General features: G+C 31.4%; 1 protein-coding gene across 1 annotated transcript; it reads left to right on the forward strand.

Moving 5' to 3' along the window:
* Nucleotides 1-9,413: 9,413 nt before the first annotated feature.
* Nucleotides 9,414-11,422, forward strand: LOC107426455 (probable indole-3-pyruvate monooxygenase YUCCA5). The gene is made up of 3 exons (XM_016036647.4): nt 9,414-10,260; nt 10,361-10,732; nt 10,845-11,422. The coding sequence occupies exons 1-3, from the start codon at nt 9,589-9,591 to the stop codon at nt 11,067-11,069; spliced, it is 1,269 nt and encodes a 422-aa protein (XP_015892133.2). The 5' UTR covers nt 9,414-9,588; the 3' UTR covers nt 11,070-11,422.
* The last annotated feature ends 5,923 nt before the right edge of the window (nt 11,423-17,345 follow it).

Below are 17,345 nucleotides of genomic sequence, written 5' to 3' on the forward strand. Positions count from 1 at the left end.
GGATTTGATCAGTTGGGCAGGTTTATATAATTGAGAATATGATCAGAATGCCAGTGTTTGGAAAGACAAATATCAGGCTTGACTCCTATTTCATTACCAAACAGAAAACTTTGGTGTACTAATAATTTGAGTCCCATATAAAGTGTACCTTTTCTAGTTTGGAAACTTTCTCTTTGAGTGATTTAGGTTGGTTTTTGTCCTTAGCCAAATGTCGCTCTTCTTTTGTGGAGAAGAAACTGATGCTTGACAGCTAACGAGCCAGTGAAATTTTGACAAGTGTGAAGCAAAATCTTATGTAATCGATACGCTGAAAATGAGAGGAACAGTCTCTACCTATATATATATTTGGTTTTTCTTTTTGTGAATTTTCATTGAAATATATAATATGGTTATGGAAGCCTTTATTTATAGTATGTTCGAGATTTTTTTTGATTAATCTTTTTCTCTTTTTTACAAAATTTTCGATTCTCTTGAGTTTTTATATACTTTTCTCTTTGTTACAAATTTTCCATTTTCTCATTTTTTGAAACTCAAATGTTTTTATTCATTCATGAGGCATGTTTTGAAACTACTGCATATTAGCATTTTGAAAATTTATGTTTACTTTGTCACATCAACACAAAATTACAGCGAAAGAAATAGAAGTCCAAAAATACATCACTTGGTCGCAGTCAATGGTAGCAAAGGATTATCATTGCTATTGCATGCGAGTTAAATATTATTAATAATAGGTTAGAAGTACAACTTGAATAATATACCACGAACATGAAGAAATAGTGATATATATATATATATATATATATGTATGTGTGTGTGTGTGTGTGCGAGGAATCAGTTTGGTCAAAAATTGAGGATCATAGATGATGGTTTGGGAAGTATCTATTTGCACATGTTATTAGTTTGGTAACTCAAATTATTTTTACTATGAAAAAGAAATCTAAATTTGACTATTTTCTTGTTTAGGGTCGGATTAGCGTCCAAATATTCTAAATTATAATTTAAATTATATATCCATGTGGTCTCATGTGTTTCCACAGATTTCTCTTTGATTCTTAAAATAGTCAAATTGGTGGATATGTGACGTAGTGGTAAGCATCTAATAATATATATTTGGTCATGTTCTTGTTTTCTTTGGTAAACCCTTCTTCATGTTCTCAAAAATATTCAATTCCTTATTTGAGATTTATATGTTTGTGCAAAATATTTATGTCTTTGCAGTTATTATCGTTATTTAAGTCAGTTAAGACTGTTCCTCATTAGCTTTATTCTCCGCCATCTATAACAATACGTACCAATACGTTCGGTCCAATTAATTAGTTAATTAATTGATTATTTTTTTCGATCTTAAATTTTGATGACGAATTAAATGCTAAATTCTTATACATCAAAGGTCTCGCCAAACAATATATATATATATATATATATATATATATGTAAAGGATTAAAAACAAAAAAGATTGAAAGTAAATAAAAAGGGACTCTCCAAATTGTATATATTTATATGTAAGAAAAAACACTCGGGCACATAGAAAAATGAAATTACATGCATAGAACTTAATTTTAAAAATAAAAATCCGCAAATTAATGATATAAAGAAACTAATTATTAATTTTATTTATATGTCTTAATTTATATAATATTCATATTTATTATTAGTAATTACTCGAACTACACTCCAAGTATTGAGCTAAACCGTTGACTTTGCCAAGTGACTTTTTTTTTTCTTTTTTTTTTTCTTTTTTTTTCCTGAGAAGCAAGTGATCACTCTATCTGACTCATTTAAGTTTCCTTTTATATCGACAAAACTTTCCCATTTTAAACGATCTTGACTTTCTACTTCTGGAAAGTAATGGAGAGTAATAAACCCAATTTTCAGCTGGGTCACATGGATTTCAAATATTTTGAATCAAAATCTCATTAAAAAATTTAGTTTAATTTGGACGGTTAAGATCATTTTGAAGCAAATATATTTGTGTCCAGTCATCAGAAGCAGTTCAGCATCAAAGCCGTGACCGTCCTTAGATTATGCCTGCTATCATCCATGTGATGTATGTGCACCAAAATTAATATCATAAACTCGTTACAAATAAAAAAAATGCATTTAAACTTTATATTAAAAGTTATTTAAAAATATCCTAATTTCGTCTAGTTTTTCAAGGAAAAAAGTAAGGACGTTTTCTTTTCTTTTCTTTTCTTTTTTTTTTTTTTTCCTGTGCAACTGACTAGCTACTTGTAGCAGCTAGCTTTATTGATGGAGATGAGGTGGTAATGTGCATGAATCTTCTTGCACCTAAAACAACCACGTAGCTCTTACACATTTTGAAGTTCCAACTCCTTTGCTTTCTCCCAAAAACACCTTGAGATTCCAACACAAAATTTAGAATTAGATCGTCATTCAGAGAATTGTGTTGGGGAATACATAAAATATTATTTTGTGTTTAATAATGTTTGAGAAACATATGTAAGAGTGAAACACATATATATTTCCTTCAAATTGGTATAGCATTATTTGCACATGGTAAGCATGTTGTATCCCCAAATCAAATGTAAGGATCAAAATTGCTATTTCTACATATATCATATTAAGGTTGATATTAATTCTATTGCTTCTAAATTAGCCATAAATTAATAACCTGACTGGATAGTTAAATTAATTAACCCTACTTAAAGAATATTTTCAAATGGGTAATATTAGTCAAATCATAAGTCGAAATACTAATTAAGATAAATATTATTAGTCAAATTAAAGTAACACCTATATGTATATAATCAATTACCAAAATGTGCGAGCTAGCTAGGGATATATATATTCATCATTATTATTAAAATTCCATGCAACATGTATAGGATTGGATAATCAAGAAAATCTCTTTGACGCACATCTCATAAGGACCACCACATGTTCATCTCTCTAATAATCACTCTATTTAAACAAAGACCTCATTTGAACTCTCTCTCTCTCTCTCTCTTACCTACTTGGAAGACTAAACCTATTTATATAAATATATATATATATATATATACACATTTGTGGAGTTTGATGGATTCGTGCTATTAACATGGAAGGGGGCGGCACCTTGGAGGAAGAGAAGGACAATACAAAAATTTCACATAAAAAAGGAAAAAAAAAAAAGAAAAGAAAAAAAAAAAGTGAGATGCCACATGCAGGAATTTGGTTGCGCCAGGTGCATTGATTCTAACATGGTATCTAGATGACTAATTAGGCGAAGAGAATAGATAGCTTCTATTTTCATTCAAACTGTTTTACCGACCTCATCATCCGAATATAGCCGTTGGGATGTGTTCTAATAAATGAAATAAATGAAGGAATAAGAATATTTATTTATATTTTAAATAAAAATTATATTTATAGCCTAGCTAGGTGAGTAAAATAAAATGGGAATAATATACATACACCAAGAGAATGAGGTCAGCCACTTCCAAAGCTCAAATGATTTAGAATATTAACTAACACCCTCTCACCCCACATGAACTGGGTATTCTTCCCTCCATTATTTCACATAAACTAGTCCATGTTCTCCACCATGTGACTGACAATTTTACGAATAATATTGTTTTGGGATCCTTATAACTCAATGTTTTTCATCCATCCCATGGTTTTCTGGGTGATTCCAATAGCTTCCTGAAAGATATCTAATCTTTTTGGTGTGTCATCCTAGCTACAAGGAGATCAAAACATTAGTTGGCGTTTTCTCTTTGCTTCCTCAATCCTTACTCCTCAATCCTAATTCCAACTAACACTAGGTATATGTAAAATTCATGTAGCATGTATATATATATATATATATTAAATTACGATTTCACCCTCAATTAAATTAGTATCAAGTTATGTACATATATATTAGCTATGGTTTTTCAAACTATATGTAAATTAATTTCTCCATTGGTTAAGTGAGTTTATATTTAGGATCTAATTAAGTCAATGTCCAATGTGGATAATGAACTATATTTTGTAGCTTGTGTGGACTTACCCTATTTATGTCCAAAACAGAGTAATGGATAATGCCCCTAGTTTAATTATAATTTTCATATTTTCTTTTCTTATTTTTTTTTCTTTTCTCTCCACATTTGTGGTAACATTAATAATTAAAAACCCAAATGAGAATTATTGTATTTTGATGGAAATTTTGGAACAAACCCTCTCGTCAAAGATGACATTTAATGCACTTTATTCGTTAATATAGTTAGACCACATGATATATATATATATATATATATATATATATATATATATATTGCCGACTAAAATCCAACAGGGAAATCATAAATATCTTGGTAGCTATCATCTCTACTAAGTTCTAATTCCTCATATCAGAACATATCCAAACATATGCAGAAAAATATTCCTTCTAGAATTTGTATAATTAATTTAGTTTTTATGAATTGTATATTCGTGAGTGATTTAGCATTCCACATGAAAGAAAAACATGAACAAGTTCTGAAACGAAGATCTTCTAAATCTTTCTAAGGTTCTTATGTGACTATATATAGATTGATTCAAAGATACTTTCTTTGTTTTTTAGGGTTTTTCTTTTATTCTTTAAAGGGTTTTTGTGGTGCCATGTGATTCTCTCTCTCCCTTCCATCCCAGCCATCACCAAACCCTTTAAAATTAATTATTGAAACATTTTTAGGTGTACATATAAACTCTTTTAGCTAGAGCAGGATTTTGGAACAATTGGAGCCGTGGATTTCTGAGCTGTGGATTTGTGATGCTATTGGCATTCATCCATATGTTGTTTTAATGATTGGGTGGCTAGAAAATGAAATTTTTTAAAAGCTAAAACAATTATGAGAATATTAAAATCTTGTAGTTATGGGTGCAATGAGTATGAATGTATAGTTTATATTTGTATAATATATATAGGGATAGATGAGAATGTCATAACTATATAGAACCTCTTGCAATCTTTTGGGACCCTTTTCTTAATCATGTATTGAACCTACCCACATTTTTTTTTTATATATATTTTTATATAACTTTATTAAATATGTATATATTCCCTTTCTCTAACTAAAAGAGAAAAAAAAAAAAAAAGTATATATTCCTACTTCTATACTTTGACCAAGAAAAGAAGTGCGTCTACAGATGCAGACTCCTACCGAACTTTGTAGTTAGTAAATACGGGTAAAATTAATTATCATGAAAAAAAAAAACATTATCCTTAAAGAACCAAATGTATTGGCATGGCGATTAGCAGGTAAATAGCAAAACTTTACCTGCCTAAATTTGCTTGTACTAAAATGTAGCCAAAAATAAAATTTTAATTTTTAGGAAAAGAAAAAACCTAAAACGTAGTGAGATAGTGATTAAATTTAATCAATATATAACAAAAAAGTTTACACAATATACATATACATATATATAAAGTGTTTAGCAATAATATTAGGACAAAAATAAAACAATAATAATAAGGCTTATAATATAATAATTAAACTATATGTTGTTAATTCTCCAATATTATTAATGCTTCTCTGATTAATTAATTCTCATATATTATTTTTGAGAGTTTTAAGAGTCGATATAACCTGAAGTACACATAGTAATTCCCATATAATATCAAAAGTAAATGTTATATTAAAATGAAAAATGCTAGTAAATATATCCTAATTAACCTCTTGGTGTACTCTAATTTCTATATATATATATATATATATACACACACACACATTCTCTAATTAACCTCTTGGTGCACTTTAATATCCATGCTCTCCAAAAAACTTATAATAAATCTCTTTACCCTATGGTCCTCGGGCAACATGCTAAGCACTCAAATCCCTCTTAATGCTCAAAATAGCCAGCGTAACAGGGCAAGAAGGATTAGTGTTTTAGCAGCCAATTAAGCCTCCTGCAAATATTTATATATATGTAGAGGCACCGCCATTCTCACTTCCCAATACCAATCACTTAAATCTTTCTGCTTGTTAACATAGTAGGCGTGAAGTTGGCAACTGAGATTCTAGGAAGTCTACACAAAGCTTAAACTTCTACGAAGCCAGTGATATCTCAACGATTTCGCTTTTTCCTCCAACTTTTCTTTGCGCGTGACTGAAAAACCCATAATTATACATTTTTTAGCAAAAACTTTTTTGCTTGCATTTATACATAATTTAATTCTACTTAGCCATTACCATATATTAATATATCTACTAAAATTATTAAAATAAATGTATATATTTTTGTAAGTTGTAAAACGCGCTTGCTTCGTAGCAAATACCGCCGACCATGAAAGCCCTAGGATCTTGCTAAAAAGAAGAGCAATTTTAAAAACTTACAATTATATATATATATATATATTATTATATACTTCTCAATATCCTAAAAGTAGAAAGTTTACACGGGAGCTCATAAGCTGGCAGTGGAACATTGCAAGGCTGGTTTGAAGCTATGGGGATAACAAAAAACCAAATATCCCTTTCATATCATGCATGGGGGATTTTCTATCTTTCTCTTTTATATCCATTTTGTTATTGTATGTAGCATTTGGAACTTTGTTTAATTCTTTAAGGAAAATAATAATAATAATAATAAAAATTATGGTACTTAAAGTTGGAATGATGATGCTACTCATTTCAAAGCAAAAAATATATATATAAAAACTTTTTTAAAAAAGCAAAAATTTAAACCTTAGAAATGCGCGCCAAGCTAATAGCTCCCAATCCTTTCATGAAAAGCAGACTTTATCGAATTCAAGGTTTCATTGCACATGCTTCCCTCTCCTACCCATGAATTTTTTTTCTCTTTAAACCTTGAGAACTCCAAGTGGGTGTGGGGTACACCAAGATTTTTCTTTTGCAACTGGAAGCTTTTGATGATCATATAGCTTATAGCTATTCAGTAAGTGCGTGATCATTGATCACCATCTTTTTGTACTTGCCAGGCCTACATCACACGAGTACTACTACAGAGACCCTTCTTTTGATTACCTAGAAATTCTAGCGAATTTTAGTGCTTATCATCAAACTTAACAAAAGCTCAAAATCCACATTCCTACATAATATTTAGGACGCGTGTCGAATTGGGGATATTTCATACCTAAAGCTGCAACAATTAATATTATTAATTTCTAATCACTTCTAATGAGCTTTCCATGTAATCAATACTGTGAATGAACCTCTAGGGTTTCGTTGAATATATATATATATATATAAATATATTTATAGATAATAGTACAGAACATTCATGCTCTAAAGCAACATGGTAGGGGTTCATTTTACTTGGCATGCATTAGAATTCTCGCAATTGCTTTGTGAAAAGTATTTTTATTTATAAGATACTCAGTCTTTGTTAAATTTATTAATCAATGGGAATGATATACTTTCTGCCCATAATCTAGGTATGGGATCCATTTCTAGAAAGTTGATTATACATTTATACATGTATTCTTTGGACGTAGTTATCAAATCCTAAAATCTCAATAATTAAACTTGTATTCGCACGCATGCATTTCAACAAATTAAGTTTTTAATTCCTTGTCACCACTAACCAATATCTTTTTATAGGTATAAAATTTGTTCCAAAAGTCCTTTCTCGCCCTAGCTTTTTACTTTATATTGTCAATTCACATCACATTTATGTACACATATGTTATTTAAAATGTATTTTCATACATGTGAAATTACTTACCAAAAATAATATATATGTTATTAGGGAAAATAACAAATAACCTTAATTTGCTTAATACCAAAATTTAAATTATAAGTATTTTCATGCATTAATAGCTTAAAATTGATTGACATTGACAATAAAAAAAATCTAATTATGAAAAAAAACAAAAATTTAATGAGAAGTGATTTTTGATATGGTTGGATGATATGAAGCGAATATCAAAAATAAAAATATAAAAAATTATTTTTAAAAGAACAATACTACAAATATCAAATCTTTTTACTAAAATCTTAATAACAGATTATGTAATAGTTTTTAAATAATTATTAAACTGATACTATTCTGTTCTACGTTTATCATAGAAATCACTCAAATGCTACCAAAAGGAATTGGACAAATATGGGACCGACACGTGGTGCTAGCGTGGTATGCTTATATGGTTGGCGGAATGGGCTTTGTGGGCCTAAAACAGCCTTACAAATCGCAATCCCAAGGCTTGGAGGCTTGTGTGGGTCCACGATGGTGACGTGTGACCCCTATTGCAACTTGGCTCATTCTCTCCACGTGGACAACATTTGCTCTTATATCCATTGTTCTATAAGGCGGAAAAAGAGGATGAAAATATAAATATTGAATTGAAGTTCGATAAAAAATTAAATAAAAGGTAGATTATAGTAATAATTAAAATATGTATTAAGTTAAGAATTATTAGGTATTTGTAGGTTTGTAATATATATATTTTAAAATTAATCTGTTGTTAAAAATTTAAAAAATATAAATTTTTATAAATTTATTATGATCAATTATATGCTAATTTATATTTATTGTATATAAAAAATAATATAGACTTATATATAATTTGATATTTAAAATATGAATTATTTTGTTTATTTAATAATATTATAATAATTAAAATAATAATATAATTATAAAATATTTTTTCCTGTTTAAGCTTATAAAACTTTAGATTTGACCTTCTCATCTTGCGTTGCCTTATAACGTTTTACGTCTTTTACAGCATTATTTATATCCTAGTCAGTAGTCCTTTACATAAAAAATATTTTTTTGAAAAATTTAAACTTAAAAAAAAAAAAAAAAATTCTAAGCGCTCTCAATTTTTTGCATGGACCCACTAGAATCAGTTGTGGATGACGTGTCACTTCCACTGCTCCCCAGTTCTCCTGCTAAATACCATGTTAAAGTAAAAAAAAAAAAAAAAAATTTGCTCAAAAAATGCACAATACTTTTTAAAGTCTATCATTAGTTTGTGGAGACGAATTTCTCAAAATCATGAAAAGAAAGAGAATAATACCGCTGTATGAAAATTGGATATCGAACAATTTCTTAGATTTCCCATATATTCATACTTGTCGTTTTCATACCATAGAAATTCCATGCCTCCATAGGCAATCCAGGTCCATTCTCAAATATTACTCATTTTGTACACAAAAATTCCATGTAACTGTTTTTTGCAATTAAAAAAAAAAAAAAAACTCATTCAATAAAAAGTTCTTCCTAAGAAAAGAATAAAACCAATTAAATAATCCCTCCAAAATAAAAAAAGAAAAATAAAATGCTAATGCCCCCTAAAACTTATTATTATAATGCGAATAATAGGTAGTAAGATCTTATAATATAATGTAGCTAAAAATATTTATTTGCATTAAATAAAAAAAATCCAAAGGCTTATTATTTGAGAAATGAGAATGACCCGCCAAAGGGGCATTAACTCACCACTCTCCATCATGTGCACCTCATGGCCAACACCCCTATTTAAGCCCCCTTCATCCCCCTTCCTCTCCCTTCAAACCAAACTCAACAATCTCAAAAAACCAAAAACCAAAAACCTTCTCAATCTTTACTTATTATCTCTCTGATCTTCTTGAACTACTTGAAAAACTGTTCCTAAATTCTGATACCCTTTTGTAAGCTTTTTCAAATACAATCAAAAAAGAAAAATGGAGAGCTTGTTTCGTCGTGCTGATCATGAAGATTTGTTTAGTCGTCGGTGTATCTTGGTTAACGGTCCGGTCATAGTCGGAGCCGGACCTTCCGGTTTAGCCACCGCGGCTGGTCTTAGGGAACAAGGTGTGCCATTTGTGGTCCTTGAAAGAGCTGAATGCATAGCTTCATTGTGGCATAAGCGAACCTATGACAGGCTTAAGCTTCACCTTCCTAAGCAATTCTGTCAGCTCCCTAAGCTTCCTTTCCCGGAAGATTTCCCTGAGTACCCGACGAAGAGGCAATTCATAGAATACCTTGAAAACTATGCCAAACACTTTGATATCAACCCCCAGTTCAATGAGTGCGTTCAATCCTCTAAGTACGATGAAACCAGTGGTTTCTGGCGTGTTAAGACCTTTTCCTCAACTGGGTCTAATCGAACGGAGTTGGAGTACATGTGCCGGTGGCTCATCGTCGCTACCGGTGAAAATGCCGAGTGTGTTATGCCTGATATTGATGGACTCGGTGAGTTCGGCGGCGATGTTATTCACGCTTGTGAGTACAAGTCCGGTGAGAAATACAGGGGAAAGAAAGTTCTCGTTGTGGGTTGTGGTAATTCAGGAATGGAAATCTCTCTTGACCTTTGCAACCACAATGCCTCACCATCAATGGTGGTTAGGAACTCGGTGAGTATTCGATACTAGTAATTTCTCAGGCTTTGTTTCAACGAAATTGTATTTTTCCAAATTTGGTTTCTAATGGGTTTTACTCTGTTTTTGTGTTCAGGTCCATGTTTTGCCTAGAGAAATTTTCGGAAAATCGACATTCGAGTTGGCCGTTTTGTTGATGAAATGGCTACCCCTCTGGCTGATAGACAAACTCCTATTGCTTTCGACATGGTTACTGCTTGGAAACATTGAGAAATTCGGGCTAAAAAGGCCTTCAGTGGGTCCATTGGAGCTCAAGAACTCCACGGGAAAAACCCCTGTTTTGGATATCGGTGCATTGGAGAGAATTAGATCCGGTGATATTAAAGTAGTTACTGGAATCAAGAAATTCTCTCGCAATCAAGTCGAGCTCGTTAACGGAGAAAAATTCGATATAGACTCAGTTATTCTCGCTACTGGCTATCGCAGCAATGTCCCTTCTTGGCTTCAGGTGAGAAAATGTTCAAAAACCCAACTCTGTTTTTGACACTGAAAATAGAAGCCTATTTTTATTGTTCTGTTTAATCGGTAAGCTAATGTTGTTTTGGGTTTGTTATGAACAGGAAGGTGAATTTTTCTCAAAGAATGGATTTCCAAAAGCACCATTCCCACATGGCTGGAAAGGGAATGCTGGTTTGTATGCAGTTGGGTTTACAAGGAGAGGGCTCTCTGGTGCATCCTCAGATGCCATGAGAATAGCACAAGATATTGGCAACGTCTGGAAAGAGGAAACCAAGCAGAGAAAAAGAACTATTGCTTGCCATAGACGTTGCATTTCTCAGTTCTAAAAAATATTCCCCCCACCATCCTCCAAAAAAAAGAAAAAAAAAAAGAAAAAAGAAAAAAAAAAACTCTCCTCTTTCATTGGTGTAAAGCATAATGAAAATACTGTAAATTACACAAAGAAAAAAAGAAAAAGAAAAAAACCGTAGGCACAGAAGTAGAGCCCTCTCCGGTAAAAAGCCCAAGTTTTGAAATGTTTTTGGGCATTTTGTAAACTCAGGATGATGAGGCTTTTTTTTCTTTCCCTTTTTTACTTTTTGGAGTTTATACAGCACTTTTGTAGTACAAATCAGTGATTCAAAAAAAAGAAAAAAAAAAAAGAAAAAAAAAGAAAAATTAAGTTACAGAGTTTACCTTATTTTTTCTCTAGCATTTTCATTCTTGTGATTATTAGTTAATTTCTTTGTTCCCCACTCAAATTACTCAAGACCTTGACACAAATAATTCTCAGGTACTCAAAGCAAGTTGCTCAAGGTCAAGGCATTATATGGTGATCGAAAATACAAGGGGGAAAAAAAGAAAAAGAAAAAAAAGAAGTACGATTATATAAGCTCCTTTCATAGTGCTCTTCTGTTTACTATATTATGTTTTAAAAAGCAACATCAAATACTAATATCTAGCTAGCAACCAGCCAAAATTTGTTGTAGCATTATTTCGAAAGTATTAAAGTTTTCCTTTTTCTTTTTAATCATATAAATGATATAAGTTTTTTAGCCGAAATTTTTTTTCCCTCCCCCCACTCTGTCATATATTAGATACTGGATCTTTCATGTCAAAAGGTTCATCATCATGATCCTCAACTGAGAAACAACTTCCAAGTACAAAAACTCAGAAAATGGTGCTTCAGAATCTTTCAGTTTTTTCACATACCCATCAAAAGAAAAGGTCCACTGGTTCAATGTTTGTAATTGGCCAAGTTGCTCTTAAACATCTGTCATAAGTTGGGTAGGGTCCATATGAGGACAAATGGGACCCAACTCCATCACACCAGCCACCTTGTTTTCTCTTATCTCCCTCTTGAGAATTTCACATTCATTATTATTCCACCAGTTCTTTAATGTAGTTATTATCTTGAGGTTGACCAACTTAAAAAATAAATAAAACGAAATTTAAATTATATCTGCAAGCTTCTGTTCCTGGCACATGGAGAGAAATAACCATAATATAGTCCTTAGCCCCGCATGAAAATACAGTTAATTCTTCTCTGTAAAGCATTATTGGAAAAAACTTGGATACAGTTCACGACTTCTACACATGTAAGTGCTTATATTTGGAATATTCCCCCCAAAAAAATTAAAAAATATATAAAAAAAAATGCTCATATTTGGAATATTGAATTTCTTGCACGCATTCAATTGGGTCAAAAAAAGCTACAACAAAAATCATTCAGGTCTTGAAGAACTCCAAAATGTGTTTCCATAAAAATTTTAAAAATAAAAATAAAAAAAATCCCAAATGTGGGACAGAAATACTAAAGAAGATGATTTATTTATTTATTTATTTATTTTTGGTTGTAATCCTTATTTAAATGGCGTCGATCGGACTCGAACTAGTGACCTTCTTACAATAACCAACTACACCACAACACCTACATTGCTTCAAGAAAAATTGTATAGACTAGTATCGAATCGACAATGTAATTAAAAATAATAATGATAATAATAAGGAAATTTAATACTTAAACAATATATATATATATATATATTTGTTTTCCAGTTTACATCACGAAATTACATTTTGCTTGCTTGCACTTTAGTTGCTCTGTTAAAAAGCTAAACAGAAATTATCATGTGCCAATCACGTGAGTCCATACTAGGGGTAACTAACGTGATTTCATCCCTCCAATCTCTTGGGCGGGCAACGAATAATAATGGCTCTCCTCCTTCGTCGATTGTCAGCGACTTCGTTCAGATTGGTGTCAGAAAGACGAGAAGCGTCATTTAACATGATTTCATGTACAACAAAAATGCAAGAGAGTGGGTTTCCCATCAGTGCCCTTGACTTCAACAAGCTTGAAGGCATGTTCTGAAACTTTCTTTGGATCAAGCACACGATTCTCCAGGTTCAGGGAACGTAGAATCTGCTTGCAAGCAATTAGCTTTGGGCAGCAAGTTTGAATTATTTACCATAAAAAAGTGTCTCAATCATAAACAACATTCTACTGCCCGAGGAGACATAATGCCATAAAGCAAAGCAGAAAGTGACATCTAAATCTGAAACACGAGCAAACGTTAAAACCCACAAAAGCAAGCCCAAATAAATGAATATACAGCCATTATCTTACTGGAAAGAGCTTGATTTTAGCAGATTGTGATATGAGCTGGCTCTGACTTTCTCCCAATGTTAAGGCTTCAACTTTGGCTCTGGAGTTTCCTCATTTCTAATTCCCACCGCTTCATCACTGTTTTGACAATCTTCAGTAGGTGGAGAAGCCGATTCAAAAGCCACTGGTCTTGACGGCGTTACAAGAATTTTCCACCCCGGAACTGCCCTTACAGAGGTCGGAGCCAACGTTGGTGGTGTTTCGCAGTCAATCAGTGGTCAACGAAGGTAGAGTAAGAGAGTTGCGGGGAAATGACATAGTTACCCATGGTCTGGAGACTCACATGGTCAGCGTGTGATGGGTTCTAATTGACTTTTTAACCGAAGGATCAATGGTGCATGCAAAATATAAATTGAAGGTGCAAATTAGAAAAAAATTATTGAGGGTGAGATGTTTAAGATATTGCCAATTTTCCTAATAACAAAGTAGAATAACTGGGATACATGCCTATGGTGTCAAGTATAGAAACCAGGCAGGCTAGGCAGTATTTCAAGCAAAAGTCACTAAACGCCCAATATGCACAAAAGACTGGTAAAAAAGCAAAGGCAAACATTTATGGCTATGTAACATAATTATTAACATTCTAAATGCTACATGCTATTTCACAAGAGTTTGCCTTAGAAATATAGCTAGCAAAGAGAAAAATCACCATATTTTGCTGAATCAATCATATAATAAGTCAATAAGATTGCTGTATAATGTCAAACTGCTCCGTTCTTTTGTACACTGTAAAAAGACATTCATTACCGATCGAGATTGATAAAGACATATATACAAGTGCATTATCCGTGTTTCTAATATCAAATAAAAGGTACTGATCAAAGGGTCTAATACATCAAAACATGCTAAAAAAATTTCAAACATTTGATATATACTGTCCAAAAGAACAATGACTATCTTGTTCTAAAACTTCATCTCGAGTTTGATCCAATCAAAAACATGTGTTTTCTTTTTTTCTTCTTTTTTTTTTTTTTTAGCAATTATATAGTAATATAATGTCTATTCAGTCCACAATATTAGATGTTGAACCAAAGCAGCATCTATGAACTATTGTTCTTGACCTTCCAACAAAGCCTAGAAAAACATCCCACATGATTCCCCATGCTATTTAGAATAATAAAATTCAAAAATAAACAAAAGTTTCTTAAATCCCATGGCCCATCTATGGTCGCTTCAGTACCACAACCTCAGATCAGCAATTAGTTTTTTTTTCTTATTTTTCAAAAAACATTTTCTGAAAACAAGAATACCATTTAACTGCAAAGTGTTTGTTGTTTTCGGTATCTTTCGTAGAGCTAGAGTTTCCAACTTCTTCTATTTGGAGACATTTCGCTGTTAATAACAGTAAAATAACACATGGGTTTGTCACCCTACATATATTTCCTTTCCCACAAGCCCATCACAAAAGGACCCCATTTTCTTCTACTCGGAGTAAACCATTACTAGTTTCAATTTCAGAAACTGTTTCCTTCTTTCACATGGTTTTGTCGACTAAGAGGACCTTTTAGTTTTGGTGGAGTGGACCTATAGTGTCGTTCTTTACCAAGTACCAAATCTGATAACCACTACTATGTTGTGTGTATTCAACACTTTTAATTAATGATGAGCCGAAAATTGATTTCTTAACAAAGTCAGAAATGTAATGCTTGAGAAATTTTGATCAACGAAGCTGCTCTAGAAACCCGTTTAAATTATATATATATGTAATTGGGTTTTCTTTTCCAGGAAACCGACTTATTATTTTATAAGTTGTTTTGTTTATTTGTTATATGTTCTTCATTTACTCTCTATCGAGTACTCTTTTAGTACTTTCTTAGTACGCGTTTTGTATTTGTTTTTTTGCTGAGATTGACAAACCTTTTTTTTTTTTTTTTTTAATATGCATGCATGCATGCTGGCTTTGGATTATATATATTCCTAGCGCCTCCATAATCTTTTTAATTAATTAAATCTTCTCACGGTTTCTTTTTCCGAAATAGATGTCATACTACTGAAACTTAATATTTCCATTATAATCGGATATTTAATTATGTACACACACACACACACATATATATATATATATATATATTATTTTTTTTTTTAAATTTTTTTTTGTTTCAATAGTAAACAATCTCGCCATAGAGCTAAAAGCACTTGTGCATATATAGTTAATATATTTATACATACAATTTTATTATGATCTATAATGTCACAGCAACTTAATATCTGATTATATATAATTTGTAAACTATATTACAAGAATCACTGTATAATTGAATATTAGATATAGTCTGTTATTAAAAAAAATATTTATATATAATTACCTTGATTTTTGTGACTATCTAGCTAGGTCGGATAGTGATATAGTTGAGACGAGTGTGTAAGAAGAGCGACTTTTCAGTTGATGACAAACATTAATTCAAAGCCCAACATTCAGATGAGAGAAATTCATAGAAATAAATATAATAGACATTGCATTTAAAGAAAACAACAAAATATGTTTTAATGAAGCATGTTAGATAAAGGTACAAAATTCAAGCCTTGAAACCCAGGCTGCAACCTGTAACTTTGGCATGCTTCGTTGTCAGCCCATTCTCTTCTTCAATCTTTCTCCTCTGCAGGAGACAATGAGACCCTCAAGTTATATTAAAACCACACATCTATCCAAGACTATGAAACAAGCTATCCACAACCAATTATTTCTTAAATGACGTTTAATATTCACTTGTCGCTTGGAAATAAAATCTACCTAACATATCCCATATATATATATATATATATATATATATATATATATATATATATCTGAATACTTTTTACTTTCTAATTGTTTGGATACCAAAAACACTTGAAAGTCATCCTTCTTGTTCATTAATTATAATTATTATTTTGGTTAAAAAAAAGAAAAAAAAATGTGGTTGTTTTCTAATCAAATAATGTGTATAGATGCTCTTTTTATTTTTATTTTTTGAATTTTCCGGCATAAAACAATGTGCAGATGCTGTTTGGTATATTTTTTTTTTTGGCGAGGTGGCAAATGTTCCAAATAAGTGCAATCCAATCATTTCAACACAATGATTGGTGGTGACAATGAACATGGTACAATTTGCATCTTCAAATTTATTCATACAACTCATGATAAACCTAATTTTTATGCCTTGTAAGTGTCATAGTGGAGAGCATCTCTCTTTACTTTTCTAATTTCCACTTGAAAATTCAATCCAACATGTATCTTTCCGAATCCCCTTCTTCTGTTCTGCCAGTGTTGTTGCTTTGTTGATGCCTCCCCCATATACTTCAATAATTCAGCTACAAATAGAGACACAAAAAGTAAAATCAAGTATTATACACCTATATATGCTGGACATGTTTTTCGTTAATTATGCCACATTATTTAAAGAATGAACTAAGAAATCAAAACTGAAATTCGACTTTTTTTCTTTTTTGGTTGATCTGTACTTTAATGGCTTGTTATGTGATAAATCTGTTAGCATTTTTTTTCATAGCTAGTCACCTCAACGAACCTGGTTTATTTCTCTGTCCTTTGGTGGTGGATTGATGATTTTAACTTATTAATTTTCTGATCAGATTCAAAACTGTCTCGTCCAGATATGTTAACCGAAGAAGATAAGTTTCAAAATATTAAACTCATTTAAATAAAATATTAGAATGTACTTAGTAACTAATGTATGATTCTATAATCCCATACTTCGTATTTCATTTAAAAAAAAGATTAGAAAGATAATAATAACAAAATTAGCGATCGATTTTGAAATTAGGCCAAAGTTTATTTCTTGGTCTTTTTATAACGAAGACTTGTCTGGTTCTGTCCAAGTCTATGCCCAAGTTTGGGCCCAGATCAAAGATGTATCCACACTTGGCAAAGGCTAGCAATTTAGATCCAAAACAAGAACTGCAGTTTTTTATGAATGCAGTTTTTTATGTACATTCATAAAAAACTGCATACACCACATTG

Source organism: Ziziphus jujuba, chromosome 9 (assembly GCF_031755915.1).
Source record: "Ziziphus jujuba cultivar Dongzao chromosome 9, ASM3175591v1".
Lineage (NCBI taxonomy): Eukaryota > Viridiplantae > Streptophyta > Magnoliopsida > Rosales > Rhamnaceae > Ziziphus > Ziziphus jujuba.